The sequence below is a fragment of the Chlorocebus sabaeus genome, chromosome 13 (genome assembly GCF_047675955.1).
Source record: "Chlorocebus sabaeus isolate Y175 chromosome 13, mChlSab1.0.hap1, whole genome shotgun sequence".
In the NCBI taxonomy this organism is placed as follows: Eukaryota; Metazoa; Chordata; class Mammalia; order Primates; family Cercopithecidae; genus Chlorocebus; species Chlorocebus sabaeus.
In genome coordinates, this window is record NC_132916.1 from 76209530 (window position 1) to 76229369 (window position 19840).

General features: G+C 34.4%; 1 protein-coding gene across 5 annotated transcripts in view; it reads left to right on the plus strand.

The window, feature by feature from the left end:
- STXBP5 (syntaxin binding protein 5) overlaps positions 1-19840 on the plus strand; it is a 197290-nt gene that overhangs the window by 18071 nt on the left and 159379 nt on the right. For all 5 annotated transcript variants that reach the window (XR_005241596.2, XM_038002284.2, XM_038002282.2 and 2 more), the window contains exons 3-4: positions 14564-14645; positions 18496-18596. Coding sequence is in view for 4 of the 5 variants with exons in the window: in XM_038002284.2 (XP_037858212.1) it covers positions 14564-14645; positions 18496-18596 (183 nt within the window). In the remaining variant the exon portion in view is untranslated. The remainder of the gene's footprint in view (positions 1-14563; positions 14646-18495; positions 18597-19840) is intronic.

Genomic DNA, 19840 nt, shown 5'->3' on the forward strand with positions numbered 1-19840 from the left:
CAAAGTGCCGGGATTACAAGCCTGAGCCACCGCACCCGGCCTGTAATTCTTTACTGTCATCACTTATGTCATTGCTGTCATTCATTTTGCCTGTATATAAGCATATGTAAGTGTTTATGTATATAAACATACATAAACTGAATACATTGTTGCTGTCGTTATTTCGAACAAACTATTACTACTAGATCAATTAAGAAATAGAAAAGTTTTTATTTTTGCCTCTATTTATTTCTCTGATGCTGTCTTCCTTTATGTAGAGCTGAGTTTCTGATCTCTGTCATTTTCTTTAAGAAAAAAACAACTCTGACATTTTTTGCAGTGCAGGTCAACTGGCAGTAAATTTAGTCAGTTTTTGTTTGAGCAAGTTTTTATTACTCCTTCAGTTTTGAAGGCTAATTTTGCAGTGCACAGAATTCCAGGTTGTTTTTTTTTTTTTTTTTTTTAACTTTCTGCACTTCAAATGTTTTATTTCCCTCTCTTCTTGCCTGCGTGGTTTCTTGTGAGAGGTCAGAAATAATTTTTATCTCTGCACCTCTGTTGGTAAGGTGTTTTTCCAATGGCTTCTTTCAAGAATCTTTTTTAAATCTTTGCATTTCTGCAATTTGAATGTAATATGTCTAGGTGTAGCTTTTTTTTTTTTTTTTTTTTAGCATTTATTCTGCTTGGTATTTTCTTAGCTTCTTGAATTTGTGGTTGGTATCTGACATTGATTTAGGGGAAATTCGCAGTCATTATTGCTTTAAATGTTTCTTTCTGTTCCCCCTTCTCCTGGTTTTCCTGTTACATGTACACCTTTTGTCGTTGTCTCACTGTTCTCAGATACTCTGTTTTGTTTTTTCCAGTCTTTTTTCTCTTTGCTTTTCAATTTTGGACATTTCTGTTGAGGTATCCTCAGATTAAGAGACACTGTCCTTAGCTGTGTCCAGACTACTGTTGAGTCTGTCAAAGGCATTCTTTACTTCTGTTAGTGTTTTTGGACTCTAGCATTTCTTTTTGACCGGTTCTTAGAATTTCTGTCTTTCTGCTTATATTGCCCATCTGTTGTTTGGTATTGTCTCCTTTATCCATTAGCGCCCTTAGCATATAGATCATGGTTGTTTTAAATTCCCAGTCTGATAACGCCACATTACTGCCATTTCTAAGTCTGATTCTGATGCTTGCTCTATCTCTTCCAACTGTATTTTTTGCCTTTTAATTTTTTCCTGATATCTGGACATGATGTACTAAGTAAAAGGAACTGCTGTAAATAGGCCTTTGGTAATGGTGTGGGGGGAAGGGAAGTGTGCTATAGTCCTGTCATTAGCTGTCAGTTTTTTAGTGAGTCTGTGCTCTTGCACTGTGCACTTTAGGAGTGCGTCTTAATCTCTTCTTCCCACACTTCCTCCTGCTCCCTTTTAGGTGGAATAGGAGGGCTAAAGTGGGCTGGAGTTGCGTACTTCTCTTCTTCTACTTGGAAGGCTTGGGCCCACTGGAATGAGTGATTTTTCTTCTCTCAGGTTAGTTGGTCTCTGATAAAACCCCAGCAGGTTAGTCTCTGGTAAAACTTATTTCTGAAGGCAGACCTTGTTGTTAAGAACAGAATATGCTCTTGCATATTTAAAAATGATTGCCTTTTCTCTTCCCTCTGCTGGTAGCGTGAGGGAATTTTCTCCAGTATTCATTGCGAGAACCTGCTCAAGCTTTAGAGGTGAAATTTACAAAGATGTGGGGACATCTCTATGACTGGGTTTCCCTGGAGTTTTTGACTTTCTGACTTGTTTATGTTTAGCCTCCAGCCATTCCTCCGTTACAGTGCTTGCTTCCTTACCCGGACACTGGTTTTCACAGAGGTTTGTGCTTATGGGTTTCTGCTTTTAGCAAGTTGTGATTCTCTGTATCCACTTGTCTGTCTTTCCAGTTTGGGGGTAGTGGCTTGTCTTGTGATCTCACTTCTCTTACAGATCTTTAAGAAGAGTTGTTCATTTTCCAGTTTGTTCAGCTTTTTACTTCTTGTTAAGATAAAATGATGATTTCCATGCTCCTTACACATTACAGTGGAAAACAAGTTGATGTTAATTTTTATTGGTGAAAACATACGTGGTCTTCAAAAAGAGATTTTAAAACTGACGTTTATCAAGTCGGTGCAACTATAGAATAGGGGTACTCTAAAACTGTAATTAATCAGTTGGCAAAGGCTTTGTATTGCAAGCACATTCATAGCCCATAATATGCAAAATGAAGTGCTCTTTGTTATATTAATCTTTGGTAAAGACTTATTAAACTTATTTTGAGCATATTTCCATTAAGTCAGTCAGAAGCTAATTTAGCTGAGAGTGGGAAATTATCAAACATTTGGAAAATAAGACATGGAAGGAGATAGGGAATTCATGATTATTCAATTAGAAAAAAAGGAAATCTAACAAGTTATTTAATCGATTATATGTATATAAAAAAATTATTTAGGGAAGGTAACGCTTAATTATACTTATGCCCACAAGGTTTCCCAGTGTTTCTCAACTATGGCTATACATTAATTTGTGGAGCTGAAAAAAATAAAATGTACAAACAATGCCCAAACATGCTTGGATTTCTTCTCTAGAGATTCTGATTCAGTGAGTCTGGCAAGGGGTATGACATCTGTAATTTTTTGTTTTTAAATCTTCGTGGATGCTTGTGATATAGAGCCAGAATTGAGAAATATTGGTTTAAGTGTTTGACAGGCTGGGTAGCAGTATTCTTAGGCAGATGGTAGAAAAGAAACATGTTAATTACTGTATATAGAGAGGATGTCGTTTTAAAGCAGTCATAACATCTTGAGATCTGTGGTGTAACCATGAGGAAATACACTGCCTTTTTGTTCTGCCACTGCCTTTGGAGACAGGGCTGTGAAACTGTTATGTGAAATATTTGGAAAGGAACTGGAGTTCCAGGTCTTGAGTTATGGTGTTTTTCCTTCTTAGCAGTTTATCACTGGTCAAGAGATCGAGCAATATATAAGACCATGAAGTCTAATTATGGTTGAAAAGTCTATTCTTAAACATGCAAGGCTTTGTCGGGTGCGGTGGCACATGCCTGTAATCTCAGCACTTTGGGAGGCTGAGGCAGGCGGATCATTTGAGGCCAGGAGTTCAAGACTAGCCTGGCCAATATGGTGAAACCCCATCTCTACTAAAAATACAGAAATTGGCCAGGCGTGGTGGTGCATACCTGTAATCCCAGCTACTGGGAGACTGAGGCACGAGAATCACTTTCACACCCAGGAGGCAGAGGTAGTGGTGAACTGTGATTGCACCACTGAACTCCAGCCTGGGAGACAGAGTGAGACTGTGTCTCCAGATAAATAAAATAAAATAAACCAAACTAAACTAAATTAAAATAAAATAAAATAATTAAGTTGCAGGTGATCCTCACACTTTACTGATCAGGTTAAGAATGCAAATGACGTTTCACAGATGAGAAAACTATAGCACAGGTAGATTGTTTTAGTTATTACAGATCATTTAATATATTTTCATTTATTCCTAGTAACCTGCTACTTACAGAAGGTTTATTTTTTTTATCATTAGTAGGATAAATATATCATGTACTGCCGCTTTTATTTATTGACTTTTATTTATCCCCCATAACAGTGTAAATGAAGAAATCAAAGGTTCCTAATGATGCTCAATGTTTGTGTTTTTGTTTTGTTTTTATGTTCACAGAAAATAAAGGACAGCGTTGGTCCTAATCTAAAGCTCATCCTCTTTTCAGTTCAAAAATGCTTACATCAATATTCTTTGATCCCATTACAGTGGTATTTAGATTTTAACTTTGTTATTGAAAAATAATCACGGTTAAATCTCTTCGAGACTTAGGCCATTAAAAGTAAAAATCATCTACTGACTTTTTATTCATAGTAGTAAGGCAATTCAGAGTAGCAACATTTTGAAGGCATATCAAAATACTTAAAAAGGTTTAAATTACCCTGTTTGCTGAAAGTAAAAGAATGTACTGAAAGAAATGGTAAGAGAGGTGTTTCTGATGAATTAAAATTGTGCTCTTGGGTTTGTCTTTTTTACTGTGGTATATGGTAGGAAGGAACAGTTTTCCCTTAAATTTTTTTCTTGGTTTATTAGGAGAATATTTCACAGAATATTATATAATTAAACATATACTATTGTAGGATAATTTATTGTCATTTCTAAATATAGTTCATAGAAAATATCATGATCCTTATTCTTTAAACTTTGCAAGATATAAATGTATTTCTAGAAACCTCACAGGATATCACAGTTCTCTAGTTGCTTTCTATTTTATGTGTACTCTAGTCTTCCATTCCTAGGTTGGAAAATTGAATATGTCCCTTCTGTAGAGATTAGAGTAATATCATTACTTTTCTTTGCCTTGTTCCTCATTGAAAATAATTGATGAACAGATTCTCTGAAAAGATATATAATCTTAAAAATATTAATAATTTATAACATATACCAGTTTTGATACTGTCTCATTCTTCATAAAAGTAGAGGTTGTCAGAATATGTGTGTCAGACGTTTTCATAATACACAGTGGTAATGACAGTAGTGAAAACTTGCCCAGGAGCGTTACTCTCAGACTTTATCACAGACTGGGGGCCCATGGCATGTTTATTTTACTATTTTTTGTTTCTACTTTGCTGACAGTACAAATCCCACAAAGAAGAATAAGCAATAAGAGGAAATATTGTTGTGATTGTAATAACCTAAAAAATAATCATTGAAGATAAAATGAATGGGCTAGAAATGTAATTTATGGGATTTTTAAGGGCCATAATGGATCCTAGAGAAAATCGAGTCCAATTTCCTGATAGTGACAGGATTCGAACATTTTTCCACTGTTGTGTACTTTTTATTGGTTTTCTGAAAAGTGAACTAATCTTACCTAAGAAGATATGACTGGAGCGGACGTGGTGGCTCATGTATGTAATCTCAGCATTTTGGGAGGCTTGAGTCCGAAAGTTCAAGACCAGCCAAGGAAACATAGCAAGACCTTGGCTTTACCACAAAAAAAAAAAAAAAAGCCAGCCATAGTGGCAGGTGCTTGTAGTCCCAGCTACTCTGGAGGCTGAGGCAGGAGGGTCCCTTGAGTCCAGAAAGTTGAGGCTTCAGTGAGCCATGATTATGCCTCTGCACTCTACCCTGGGTGACAGAGTGAGACCCTTACTGAAAAAAAAGGTATTACTGGACATAAAACATGTTTCTTAGGTTTTAAGAAAACTCGTTCATTCATTGAGTGTCTACTGTGTGTCATATGGTTTTCCAGGCTTTGGGAGTGAAGAGAGCAGATAAACGTGTTCTTATTACCTGAGACTGTTTGAAAGCCTTCCACACTCTAGGATGGAAGTATAGCATAGGCTGCCAAACATAGTTGTGTAATTCAGCCAAAGATGGTCCCAACTGAAGGAAAAGGAAGTAGGTACAGAATTCAGTATGACTGTGTAATAAGCAAGGAGGGAAATCAAAGAATGGCATGAGCATATAAGAATAGTGTAGGACATGCTCGAATTTCAAATGAACTGATGTTTGTGAGAATAATTGAAAAGTATTTTTTTCAAGTAATATTCTTACCTGGAAAATTCTTATCTGTTTGGAGTAACTGAAGACCCAACTGTTAATATTGCTTTTATAATTCTGTTGCTAAACTTTTGAGATCCTTGAGGATAAAGACTATGATTTGTACCCTCAGTGCTTATTAAAGTTCTCAAATAAGAAAAATTGAATGGGTTAAGCAAACATGGTTAAGGAATATCACTCTGTAACTTGCCATCTTTACCTCCTAGGAGCTACAAAATGGGAGAACATGGAGACTAATTAGGATCATTAGTACAAGAAGCTCTGCTTGTTTCCCCATAATGTGCCCATTTATCTTGCCACACAATTCTGTATAGTAGTGAATGAAAGCAGGTAGGGTTGGAAAGAAACCAGTGGTCATGGGGAAGAGAGAAAGACTAGGTAAGTGATTCAGAATTCCAGAATGTGAGGTATGAAAACAAGGTTCTCCTGTTGTGTGGATCTGTAGAGAGGTCTTGGTTCAGGTTTTCTAGTATTAATGGTATAAGTCAGTTAGAGGGATACAATAACATAATGAAATGAACCCAATAATTGTGTGTCTGATTCTGTACTGCTACTTTTCTCCACTTTAGAAACACACTGAAGGAAACCACCCTTCCAAAGGTATGTGCATAAAGATTAAGTAGTATAGTATAGTGGGGGCTGTGATGAAAAGTACATGTCCTACCTTGCCCATGCCTACCCCTTCCTGAGAAGGATCCATTTAACTGTTACTGGTCATGTTGCTAACTCTGAATAAAATCTCTTGCCAATGTTTTTTGATTCCTCAACTTTATAAATTATTGATTGATTTCCGGCCTTAATAAAATTTGCCTCATATCTCCCCTCCCCTGCAGTCTTGTGCCTATTCTTACTTTGTTTCCTTGTTACCTTTGTAAATTTCAAAAAGTATCTTATAGTTAATTCTGTATTTCTTGCTCTGTCAATTGTGCATACTAGCTCTTGGCTCCCCATTCTGTAAAATGAGAATGTTAATCCATCCCTTTTCCATGTTTGTTTCCTCTTCCTTTTTTTTTTTTTTTTTTTTTGAAACAGAGTCTCACTCTTTTACCCAGGCTGGAGTGCACTGGCGCGATCTTGGCTCACTGTAAGCTCTGCCTCCCGGGTTGACGCCATTCTCCTGCCTCAGCTTCCCGAGTAGCTGCGACTACAGGTGCCCGCCACCACGGCCGGCTAAATTTTTTGTATTTTTTGTAGAGATGAGGTTTCACCACGTTAGTTGGGATGGTCTGGATCTCCTGACCTCATGATCCGACCACCTCGGCCTCCCAAAGTGCTGAGATTACAGGTGTGAGCCACTGCGCCCGACCCTGTTTCCTTTTTCATCCTCCTTTCCTTTGCCAACTGTAGTCACGTGTAATTAATATAAACTTTTAGTTTGATTCTAAAAGTTGAAAATGGGTGAACAGTATGTATTATGACTTTTTCCTGTGATGACTTTTTTATTCCACAGTCAAATGATATCCTGTTAATACATTTCCTTTCTTGTACAGCTACTTTTCTTCCTTCTCCCTCACTTCCCTTATGCATTGGCTGCTGTCATCTCATGGTTAAATGCCTGAGGCTTTTCAAGGATGGAGTCACATCTCTGGAGCCCTCTTGTTCTCATGAACCTGCCTCCAGTGAATACCTCCTTGTTCTTCTCTAAGCTGGACCAGTGTTGTTTATGTCAACTGTACTGTTTTCCTCCTGGGTTTTTTTCATCTTTTTTTTCTGGGTTGAATTCAGTGTTTATTAGATCCCCCGTCATTGCCTTGTGTGTGGGGGTGGGGGGGCGGGGTTTACTCTTTCAATTTATTGGAGCATAGTCTTAAATGACTTCCAAAAAGAATGATACGATTTTTGAGGCCCATGAATTAGATACTAAAAGTCTTTGTTTTATATTTAGATCTTGTCAGGGGTTTGCTTGAATGTCTTTATAACTCTGGGGACATTACTATTTTCTAGCAACTAGTAAACATTGCTAGCAAACTAGCAATTTGATCATTTCTTTGCAGGTGGTCACTTGTTTGTTTTGTTTCTTTTTCCCTGGAAGTCTATAGGTCTTCTTTTTAAGCCTTAAGGAACATTTTAGAGTAGTGTATTTAGGTTGGGACTAATTTCGTTTATCATTCTGTGTTACATCCATCTAAGGACCCATGTTCATTAGAAGCGGAGTAAAATCTGTTTTCTTCTATTATTTCGTTGATACTTTTCTTCTTTTTCTTTGTTTTTTCTTGTTGGATGTTACATGTTCCAAAATGATCCTTATATTGCTTACTTTTTATTTTATATTTTCTGGTCCTTTATTTTTTGGCTTTACTTTTTTAAAGGGATCTTGGAATGAAATGACGGCATACATATTTGTTCAGCTTGGTATCTTGGACCAAAGACCTCTGTATACTACTTTTCAGTCATTATAATATCCAAAATTGGGATTTTCTGAGCAATTTTCATCAGCATATTTTAGGAATTAATGTAGATTTTAAACTATTAGTGAGAAATACAAATGATTGTAATTTACAAGGGTAAAATATTTTTCTTGGGAGTTTTACTTACATGTATTTCTAAAACCATACTAATTCTTTACATGATCAACATTCTTATTTATTTACAAGAATATTGAATTTTCTTTGTTGCTTCTCATCTGTTAAATACGTCTTGTTTTTAAATCGTGGATGAAATAAATTTAAAAAGTCAAATGCAGGACAGAAGGAAATAAGTAGCTGACTTGCAAAAATGCTAAACCGTAGTTTTTTTTTTCTCCTACTGTGCTGTATTTCATTTAGGTTGCTAAATAGTTAAATTCATTCACTGCTTATGAAAAATGTTTAAACGTTTCAGATAAAAATATATTTAAGACTATCATATGTTTTAATTTGTTTTCATTAAGAATTCTAGTGTTTGCTTGCCTTAAATTCATTGCCTTTTATTACCTATTCATATATGGTGTTAATATTTATCATTCATACAAGCTAATTCTTGTTTTTAACAGCTTTGGTGAGCTATACTTACATATAATGATATGTAAGTATTGGCTTGTCAATTTCTGCAAACAGCTGGGATTCTGATAGAGATTGTTTAGGTTTTTTCAATAAGTTTGGTGATTATTGCCATCTTAATAATATTGTCTTTGTTCCATGGATATAGGATATCTTTTCATTTATTTAGGGTTTCTTTCAGCAGTACTTTTTAGTTTTTGATGTTACCGGTCTTGAATTTCTTTGGATAAATTTATTTTTAAATATTCTATTCGTTATGATGTTATTGTAAGTGGAATTATTTTCTTAATTGCATTTACAGATCGTTCATTGCCAGGGTATGATTTTTATGTATATTGGTCTTGTATTATGCAACCTTGCTGATTCCATGTTGAATAGATGAGTGGTGAGAATGGACATGCTGTCTTTTTCCCTATCTTAGTGGGAAAGCATTCAGTCCTTCACCAGTGAGAAGGATGTTAGCTGTGAGTTTTTCACAGATGCTCTTTGTCATGTTGAGAAAATTCCCTTCCATTTCTAGTTTTATTGAGTTGAGTGTTTAATCATAAAACGGTGCTGATTTTTGTCAGATTTTTTTTTCTACACCCGTTGAGATGTGTGGTTGTGCGCTGTGTTCTAACATCGTGTGTTCCATTGATCCCGTATACTTTTTAAAGATATGATTGTTTATTTCTATTTCTCATTTAATTTTGCCAAGTATTGTTCCTCTCAGTAGCTATAGACTCTAAAATGTTTTTTGGCTTATCATTTTACACATGGAGATATTTGTAAGGAGGTTGTCTCAAAATTACAACTAGAATTAGAATACAGAATTCTAGCTTTTTGCTTATCTTGCTGGGCCATATTGCTTCATTATTAAAAGATCACTTGGACTCGGGAAGGGGAACATCACACACCGGGGCCTATCATGGGGAGGGGGGAGGAGGGAGGGATTGCACTGGGAGTTATACCTGATGTAAATGACGAGTTGATGGGTGCTGACGAGTTGATGGGTGCAGCACACCAACATGGCACAAGTATACATATGTAACAAACCTGCACGTTATGCACATGTACCCTAGAACTCCAAGTATAATAATAAAAAATAAAATAAAAAGATAAAATAAAATAAAATAAAATTAATTTTTAAACGTGATACCCTCAGCTAACAATTGTTAACAATGAGAAATGACTCTAGTATATTATTCTTTAAATTAGCATATTGTTTACTATCTAATTGGTGTGTGATGTTCACTTACTACAAGTTACATTTAGTCTAGTTTTATAGTATTAGACCAATCTGGGTTTATTAAGTTTTATAGAATTAGACCAATCTGGGTTTAAGTACTCAGTTGTGAAACGTTGATTGTAAATATGTGTTCCTTTTCCAGTTTTAAGATGATTTACAATAAATCAGGAAGTAACATTTACATGTGAAAATGGGCTCTTAATATATTTTGCTGTGTGTGTGTGTTTGCGTGTGTGCTATAAGGGTTGGTAATTTATACTGTGGGTTCTGGAATTAGACTGCCTTGGTTCAAATCTCAGCTTCTTTACTAACTAGGTGAGTAGCCTTGAGCAAGTTACTTAAACTTTGCGCCTGAATTTCCTTATTTGTAAAAACAGAGCTTATCATAGAGAACTATTGTGAGATAATACATATCTAGTATTTTACTTGACACATCTTAAGTGTTCAGCAAATCTCAGCTTCAGTGATGATGCTGGTGATGATGATGGTGCTGACGATGATGATGTACTTAAAGACCTCCCAATTCCTCATTTATTCCTCCCTTCCCAACCAATCAACCAGAAAAAGCCATTTAAGCAGTGAGATTAATGCTTGTTTTGAATTTGATATACACTACTGTAAAAAAAAAAAAAAAAAAAAAAAAAACGGTTGGTTTTACTGGCTCTGGCATTTGTTTCTGCTCATGTGTCCTGTACACCTCTTCCTGCTTATTCATTAATTGCTAGTTTTATCATGTTATTTTTTTTCTGTAATTATTTCTTTTTCTGCTATTGCTTACATAGAGGGTCGTGACTAAATTACAGAGCCTTGTGTTCAGAGACTGTGCTCCTGATCTGTTTTAACTTTGTCTCGTACATCTCTTCATAAATACGCCAGTGATAATGGTGCTTGTGTGAACATGGACCATGAGTCTAGCTGTGCAGGAATTATCTGACATGTATCGTGAGTCAGATAAATTAACTGGTTTGCTTTAAAAACAAGAATTACTAATGGGATTAGGTAGTTATCATAGCTCTTGTTAGTCAAGCAATAGAAAAATTGAGGGCAGAAATGTACCTGAGATAGGAATATTGTATTATCTTCAAAAGAATTTGAAGTTTAGAGTTACAAGCTAAGATACAGTGACAGAAAAAGATACTTAACGTTTCCCTTATCGTTGATTTATACGTATATAAAAGAACAAATATTAGAATAGTAAGTGAATATTTCCTCATGTAATAAATTTGCGGTAATGTTCAGTGTATAATCTTTTGGTTTTTCTTCATTTTAGTTTCAGACATTTAATTTTTTTCATTTAATTGTGAACATAGCCACAGTAAATGAAAATCACTAAGCAGATCTTCATTACAGTGTTTGACTTTTTAAATAAAAATGTTAACTTGGTAATATCAGAATTAGGAAAAATCATGTGTGCAAGGAATAATAATTATAGATGTGAAAAGATGAATGTTTTGTGATCTAATAAATTCAGTGTTGACATTTTCTTGTATTATAATGGTATGTCCACTGTCAGGGAACGTTTAGTTCTAGCCAACATGGTGAATAATACATTGTCTTAAATAATGATAGTGGATACCATTTGGTAAGTACACTCTATGTGGTTTAATCCTCACTGAAGTTCTGCAAGCTAGTCTAGATAGGTCTTATATGCATTTTATAGATTAGATAGTTAAGACCTGTAATAATTCTCTCCAGATCACAGCATCCAATAGCAGAGCTGGCATATGAACTAACTTGAAAGTAGAGGTCTTCAAGTCTCATTGTGCCTCAGATGGTTCCTGTGGCACAATAAGTAAATAAATAATAAATAAATGAACAAACCACCTACCCAGGCGTCTCCTCTGAAAATTCGGGTGTAGCAGGTTTGCAGTGGGGCCAGAATTCTGATAAACTACCAGGATAGGGAACTACTTGCTCTGAAATTTGTGTCCTTTCTATGTTAGTTTCTCAAGATTACATGTATCATTATCTATTCTTAGAACTTAATTTAAAATTTTTTGTTATGAAGTAATAATGTACGAATTTTTCTTCCAATCCTTAGGGCAGTTTTGGTGGTAGGACCCCTTGGGGCTAGCTGCATCTGTATAGTACTGCCTTATTTACAGGAAAAGGGGAATGAAATAAGTAACTTTGAGAAAAAATCATTTCTCTGAGCCTTAGAAATGTCACCTGTAAAACATGAATAATAACTACCTTTCAGAATTAGTGTGATGATTAGGTGCCATTATGTATTTAAGGCATAGTGCCTAACCACCTAGTAGTTACTCAGTAAGTGGTTCTTATTGTTTATTAAGAAGTTATTTTTATCATATTAGCTAGAAGTTAAGGAACGATGTTATATCAATTTAAAAGTACATTTTTTGTTTAGAGTAGTGTCATACATAGCCTAAGAGTAAAACCTCTCTTGACCTCTGTGTAACTGACTTCCTAAATTTATAGACATTTTTCATTCTCTTTGGAGAAAACATTGATTGACGCCCATGGCAATTTGAAATTTCAAAACCAGTAAGCTATTTCTTAAGAAAGCTCAAATTAGTAGACCTGTTGCTTATTCTTTACTTACCAAGAATCAGTTTTTCTGTATTCCCAATGTTTTTATGTCTATTGTATTAGATATTCTAATCAGGTAAATCACCTTAATATTTTATAAAATGATGAAGTACAAATGTCAAAAGAGACATTTTTAAATAAACATCTAAGATGAATGCATTTAAAAGACTTTATGGAAGTCAGTCACTTAAAATTTCCCTCCCGATTTGGTGTGGATACCTATAATGACTGAAAAAGAAATAGTAAGACTGTATATGAATGCTGTACGTGTATTGTTTGACATTATCTTTAAAGTTCCATTTAAGAAGTTAAACTGGAAATCTTATACTCGGGTAGTGATAGCTATGTTTTACTCAAGAAAAACAACTCTGATTTTTAGTTAATAGATTCATAAAGAAAATATCTTTGACTGATATCAAAAGATTAGCAGTATTGTGTATGTTTTGTGATAAAATAATATGTAAGGTAAGTATAATTATTATGATTTTCTACAGTAACTCACTTTCAAAAAAAGTCAACTTATTCTTTGATCCCGATCTGGTCTCAAAAGAGAGGTTTGACATTCATGTAAAATGGGAATTATAAAATATGCTAATTTATGCCAGAAAGAATAATTTAGCTGAAGAGATTAGAATTAGACTCACTATACTGGGTAGAAGGGCAGATTCTTTTTCTAAAGAAAGAAATGGGTGAACAGATACATAGATTTTTCTTTTTTATGGCCTGTCATGGTGTGATTTGCACATTGCCAATACTATTAATTTGAAATCTGGTTTCCTGCAGTTGTATTTGAGCAACTGGTATAGCAAAAATACTACTACTACTACTGTTACTACTACTGTTACTACTACTACTACTACTGCTACTGCTACTGCTACTACTATTATTACTACTAACAATAATTCTAGGTGTTTAAAGAGGAGGGTACTATGAGCTAAACATACTCAACCTGTTAATTTATAAAATTTATAATTAATTGCTAGTAATAAATAGAAAAAACTCTTGAAAATGAGTACCATCTAGAAAATTTCTAGAAATCCAAAGGAAAAAATCATAGCAAATAGGAATTAAACCTATGGCACAATTGTTTTCATTAAGAACTTTGTGGCATGTGTTACTAGAATACAGAAACAGACTGTACCTGAATGTGAATTTATATACCGGCAACTATAATTTATTAAATCCCACCAAATTTTATTTTTACATTTTGCTTTTTACTTTAGGGTAATATTTAATAACTGGCAAAATGAGATTAGTTTACAGCTGATTAAAATGACTACCTTCTTATTTCAAGTTTATGAAGGTAAAATGCATATAACAGTGCCTGACACATAGTGAGTTCTACAAATGTACGGTTTTTTTTTTTTCTGTTCTGTTTTGATGTTTTTACTCAGCATGCTTTATTAATTTAGAGTGTAGACTCTGGAGCCAGAATGCTTCCTTATATTCTATTTTCGCTACTTCTAGTTGTGTGACTTGAGGCAGGTTACTTAATTTCTTTGTACTTCAGTTTCCTTATCTGTTTAAATGGGGGAAGATAACATATTCTTCTTGAGTTATGAAGATTAAATGAGTTGATATAAATAACATTTTCATAATGCCTAACACATGGAAAATGTTATATAAATATTTGCTGTTATTGTATGCCAATTCATTTTAATCAGTATCCATGCCTGTTGTAAAAGATGGACACATTCATGTGGTGAAACAAAATCTTGTGTCAGTTAGAAACATAGTTATGTAGTTCTTCATTATATTTTTAGCCTTACTTAAAAATTACACGGCAGAAATGAAAAATGACAGTACAAAGATTACTGTTCCGAAAAGCAACATTCCAAAATGACGTTTACCTACTTTTCAGATTTGTTTGCTGACTACAGCAAAATTGGACATTCTGTAGATCCAACCACCTTTGTCTTCTTTTTGTTATTTTAAGATGAAGAAAATAATTTGGGCCAGCATAAATGTATTACCTATATATTATCTTGTTTTAATATGTTGCTGATGTTAATAATTCATTTTCTTCTAATTTGCTTATTTTGTTTAAACCTGTAATCTCTGAGACTTTTCAACAGAAACTATTAGATGGATGTGTAACAAACCTAGCTCTAAATCTCAACTTCAGTAAATAGCCTGTATTGAATATGAGGTCATTGGAATATTTATCAGCCTATTATATAATTTACCAGTTTCAAAAAACCAAACAAATACCATAAACTCCTTAATGGAATTAATTACAGCTTTGGTCGTCCAGGAGTAGAATGTTATTGCCAGCATGACAGTGGAGCTGCAGTAATCCAGCTCCAGTTCCTGATTAATGAGGTTAGTGGATTGTTTTAATCATTTCTACTTATATCTAAAGTAGGGCCACATCTAGTCTTTCAGATTTCTTACATGCGTTCACATTTTATTTAAATATTTGAACAAAAATTAATTTATAATCAGAAATAGTAATTCATTTTAAAGTAGCATCATGAACAGTTACATAAATAATGTGAAATGTTTTCTCAAGACAATGTTGTAAACTAAATGGCCTAAGGTAAACGTTTTTGGTAAAACATGCTGCATTTAAATTTTAAGGGATATTGAATGCTGGGTAACATAGAAATCTATATTAAAATATTTTTTAAAAGATTGAACTTGTTACAAATCAAAGAATGTGCTTCTTTAATGAATTGCTTTGAAATACAACCAAGAAACCAACATTCATTCATTAGAAAGTAGTTACTGCCCAGAGTTCTTAATTAACACACAAATATGTCAGTTGCTTTAAGTAATTGACGTTGCCTTTCCTTTTGAAAGTATGGAAGGAGCTAGAGAAAACAGCGTTTTATCAGCATAGGAAACACGGTTTTTGCATATTTTAAGAACATACAAGCAGCTCTGAGAATAGATGTTTACTGCAAGTATTGATAGGGAAAACTGGTCGTAGAAAGAAGAAAGAGAAATTGCTTCAGAAAAGGCTCTGATCTCCTTAAATATGAGGATAGATTGTGGACATTAGTTTAGTCCATAAACCCTTAGGCTCCGTGGAATAATTTCTTAAATGTATGTGAGAGAAAATAAATTCCTGAATACCTGTGGCTTTTGATAAATGTTTTATTCATACCAGAGGATTTAAGAAAGGCATCCTGGGTATAAAAAGATAATTATGACAACATAAAAACCTCCATAAAACTGTAATCCAAATAATTTGCAATTGTCTAGATTTTTCAAGGTCAGCGGATGTGTTTTTAAAACCTTCAGTATCCTGTATAGAAGTGTATATAAGGCATTTTAAAATGTTAAATTTTTAAAAATTACAATGTAGAAAGTTGTTGAAGCCATATATGAAGACTCAGATTACTTTTCCTCTTTTAAAGAATGTTTTATTATGGAATCATTATACTCATGGTTAAGTTTAAAAACAGTTTCAGAGAGAGCTTGTGTACCCTTTTAGCTTCTCTCAGTAGTAACATTTTATATAATAATAATATAATAGCAAACCAGGAAAATGACATTAAAACAATACTATTAACTAGACTATAGGCCTTTATTTAGATTCTCCAGTTCATATATGGACTCATTTGTGTGTTTGTGTGTGTAGTTCAATTTTATCACATGTACAGATGCATGTAAGGACTACCACATCAAGATACAGGTCAGTTCCCTCAGCACTAAGGGAAGGAATCCCTTCAGAAATAGGTGCCTTCAGTACTAAGGGAATCCTTTTGTAATTGAATTCCTGCTCACCCTCAGTCCCTGGCAACTATTAACCTGTTTTCTCTCTCTCTCTCTCTTTTTTTTTTTTTTTTTTAAGATGGAGTCTCACTCTGTCACCCAGGCTGGAGTGCAATGGCGTGGTCTTGACTCACTGCAACCTCCGCCTCCCGAGTTCAAATGATTCTCCCGCCTCAGCCTCCTGAGTAGATGGGACTACAGGCGCATGCCACCACACCCAGCTGATTTTTGTATTTTTAGTAGAGACAGGGTTTCACTGTGTTGGCAAGGCTGGTCTCTTAACTCCTGACATTGTGATCTGCCTGCCTCAGTCTCCCAAAGTACTGGGATTATAGGCGTGAGCCACCATGCCTGTCCTGTTTTTCATTTTTATACTTGTGTTAAGATTATTTTTTAAAGCAACACTTGAGCCAATGTTAATAAAATACGGCAGATCATTTACTGTAGACCTAAATTTTAGAAATCTTAAATTTGTGCTGTTTTTATTCATATTAAGTATTCTTTTTCTCTTCAATAAGATTGATCATAGACTTCTTTGGAAGGGCCATTTTTTTTTTTTTTTTGACCTGCTTAAATGTTAAATTATAAATACATAAAGGTTTTTTTTTTTGTTTTAAAAAGTGGAAATCTGACAATTAGGTGCACCTGTTTGCTTTCAGATTTAGAAAACTATATACCATATAGGTGAAGGAGCCACCATAAGAGGAGGTTAGTTGTTATTGCTATTTTGGCTGTATGTCTTCTCTTCTTCCTGGAGATTTTGAGATGCAGTAAACATATTAAGAAAGAGGATGACATGGCCTTTTATTTGATGGAAATAAGAAAGAGCAGTACAAATCTTTGACACCCTAAATATTTTGAGTTTCTCTACTTCAAAGTGATCTAGATAAGACAGTGCTTTTAGTGAAATGGAGAGAATGTGGACTTTATGTATTTCTGCTTTCCAGTTGTCATGTCCTGTCAACAGAAGTTACACACTACGGTAGCCCTCATAGAATTTTGAAGATGGAAAGGAGTTGGAGAGATAATATAAATCTTGTCCTGATAGCTGTTTTAATTCTTCTGAGTAGATGAGAAACTCTTATTTTGAAAGAGGGAGATTTTATAATTTCTTACAATAACCTAAAAGATTGGTCTTGCAAATCTTTTTTGAAATTAATGTAAATTCGGCATGTTACATCTCTTGTCTTACTCTTCTCTCAGTTCTTGATGATAGATTTCTAACTCCTTTGAAGAAAAGCATTCAGATGTCTTAATAAATCAGCTCTAGTCTAGAGAGTCTTAATTTTATTCACAATTGTTACATTGCATTTACAATTTTATATCAGTATCATCTCTAGAGGTTTTTCAAAGTATACTTGCATAGATCTTTGGTCTGTGTCTTCAGCCATTTTCTGTTGCTATAACTGAACACCTGAGTCTGGGTAATTTATAAAGAAAGAAGTTTATTTAACTTTTGATTCTGGAGGCTGGGAAGTCCAAGATTGAGCAGCTGCATCTGGCTGACTTCTAGTGAGGGCCTCATGCTGCCTCATAACATGGTAGAGAAGCAGAAAGGGAAGCTCGTGCATGCCAGGAGAGCAAAGAGGTCACCCTCACTTTATAACAACTCACTAGCAGAAGAACTAATCCAGTCCTGTGAGGGAAGGAACTCCCTCCCTCCCTGGAGACTGCATTAAACCCTTCACGGAGGCAGATCTTTTATGACACAAATGAGGGATGGTTCACCACCTCTCAACACCACTTCACTGGCAATTACGCTTCAACATGATGTGTTTTGGCATTGCAAACCACATCTAAACCATAGCACTCTGGAAATTCTGATTTGTTGGGTTTGGGTGAGAATGAGCCACTTAACTGATTCTCAAATACTGCCAGGCTTTTTCTTCCCTATAATAATAATATTTAGTTGTATCAGACATTTTAACATTCTAAATTAGTCAGATTTCAAACCTTCAGACATGGATATTACAGTGTGCCAAATGCTATGTTTATTTTCCATACCATTCTAATAGTAGAATTATGATCTGAGTATAGTACTTCCATAAGGATTTATCTTAAGCCAAATGAAATGAGGGTGTTACTTCATATCATATATTGCTCTGCTAATCAAGGAGGTATGTATAATAGTTACAAAGTAACTTACAGTCTGATCTCTAATGTTAAATAACTGGATGTTAACCATACTATTCCACTAGATCCTAGTATACTTTTGGCTTATGTTACTAAATTATACTTTAAATTATTGAAGAAGTTAATATATTTACATACATGTAATACCCGTGCACTTTTTACATCTGCTGTTTTGAATTTGAGGCAGATGTTTCTTAGATCTAAATCTGCTGGCAGAAAGTTTTGAAATTTGGGAAGGAGATATTTCTGGCAGCTATTGAGTAGGCTTCATGTTTATAAAATGTATTATATATGAAATGTATTATTTTTGATTTTTAAGGGAGCTCTTGTGAGTGCCTTGGCTGATGACACCTTACACTTATGGAATTTGCGTCAGAAGAGGCCTGCCATACTACATTCGCTTAAATTTTGCCGAGAAAGGTAAGAATTCTCCCAGTTATCCTATGTATAGGGTATTTACTATTATGATATTTTCTTGAATTTCAGTCTTTGATTTCTTTGTGTGTGATGGACCTTATGCACAATCTAAAAACTAATTCAAAAACTTCAGAGGATATACTGAAAAGCAAGATTCCTTCTTTTTTAGATCCATCTTTCTTTCTTCAGGCAACCACATAAATTTCTTTTGTGTCCTTGTGGAAGGATTTACAGGGTATATATAAAAGAAAAAATCTCTGTATATCTCTTCTGCTTTTTTTTTTTTTTTTTTTTTTGCATAAAAGGGAAGCTATTACATACTCTTCCTGTAACTTGTTTTTACTTAACATATCCCATAGATTGGCTCATATCAGCACATTTAAATCTTCCTGAATCATTTTCATAACTGCATAGTATTCATTTTACTCTGTTGTGATGTTATGTTACATATATGTCTTTGTTTACATATACAGGTATATCCATAAGATAAATTTGTAGAAGTAGATTAGCTTGGTCATAGAAATTTCTTCTAATATGACTTATGAATTTGGGGCTTTGATTGGAAAAACTTTTTCACGCTAATTTTATTAACCATTGTCCTCTATATTTAGTTTTTGTAGTACTCTTTTTTTTTTTTTTTTTTGAGGCATAGTCTTGCTCTGCCACGATCTGGGCTCGCTGCAACCTCTACCCGCCAGGTTCAAGCAATTCTCATGCCTCAGCCTCCTGAGTAGCTGAGACTAGAGCGTGTACCACAACACCCGGCTAATTTTTGTATTTTTAGTAGAGACAGGGTTTTGCCATGTTGGCCAGGCTGGTCTCGAACTCTGACCTCAAGTGATCTGCCCTCCTCAGCCTCCCAAAGAGCCAGGATTACAGGCATGAGCCACCATGCCTGGCCTTTCTAGTACTCTTAAAGTTTTATTTTTTTATACTTAATCTTTGATTTATATGGAATTTATTTTGGTATGAAATATGAGTAAGGATATAGTCCCTTCCCTCAATAATTTGAGAGACATATATTGTTATTTTATATACATGTGTGGTTGTATATATGTATATAATATGTAGTTAGCATTAAAAGCACAATCTTTTTTTATGTATTTTGAGGAAATTTTTCAAATTTTGAATCTTATAGGAATACCAAAAGGGAAATACTTGATTCTTTTATTTTAATTTCTAAGGAAAAGTTGATTTTCTTAAGCAGCTACTTTTTTCCAGTCAAGTTTTAGTTTTTAATGTCTAAA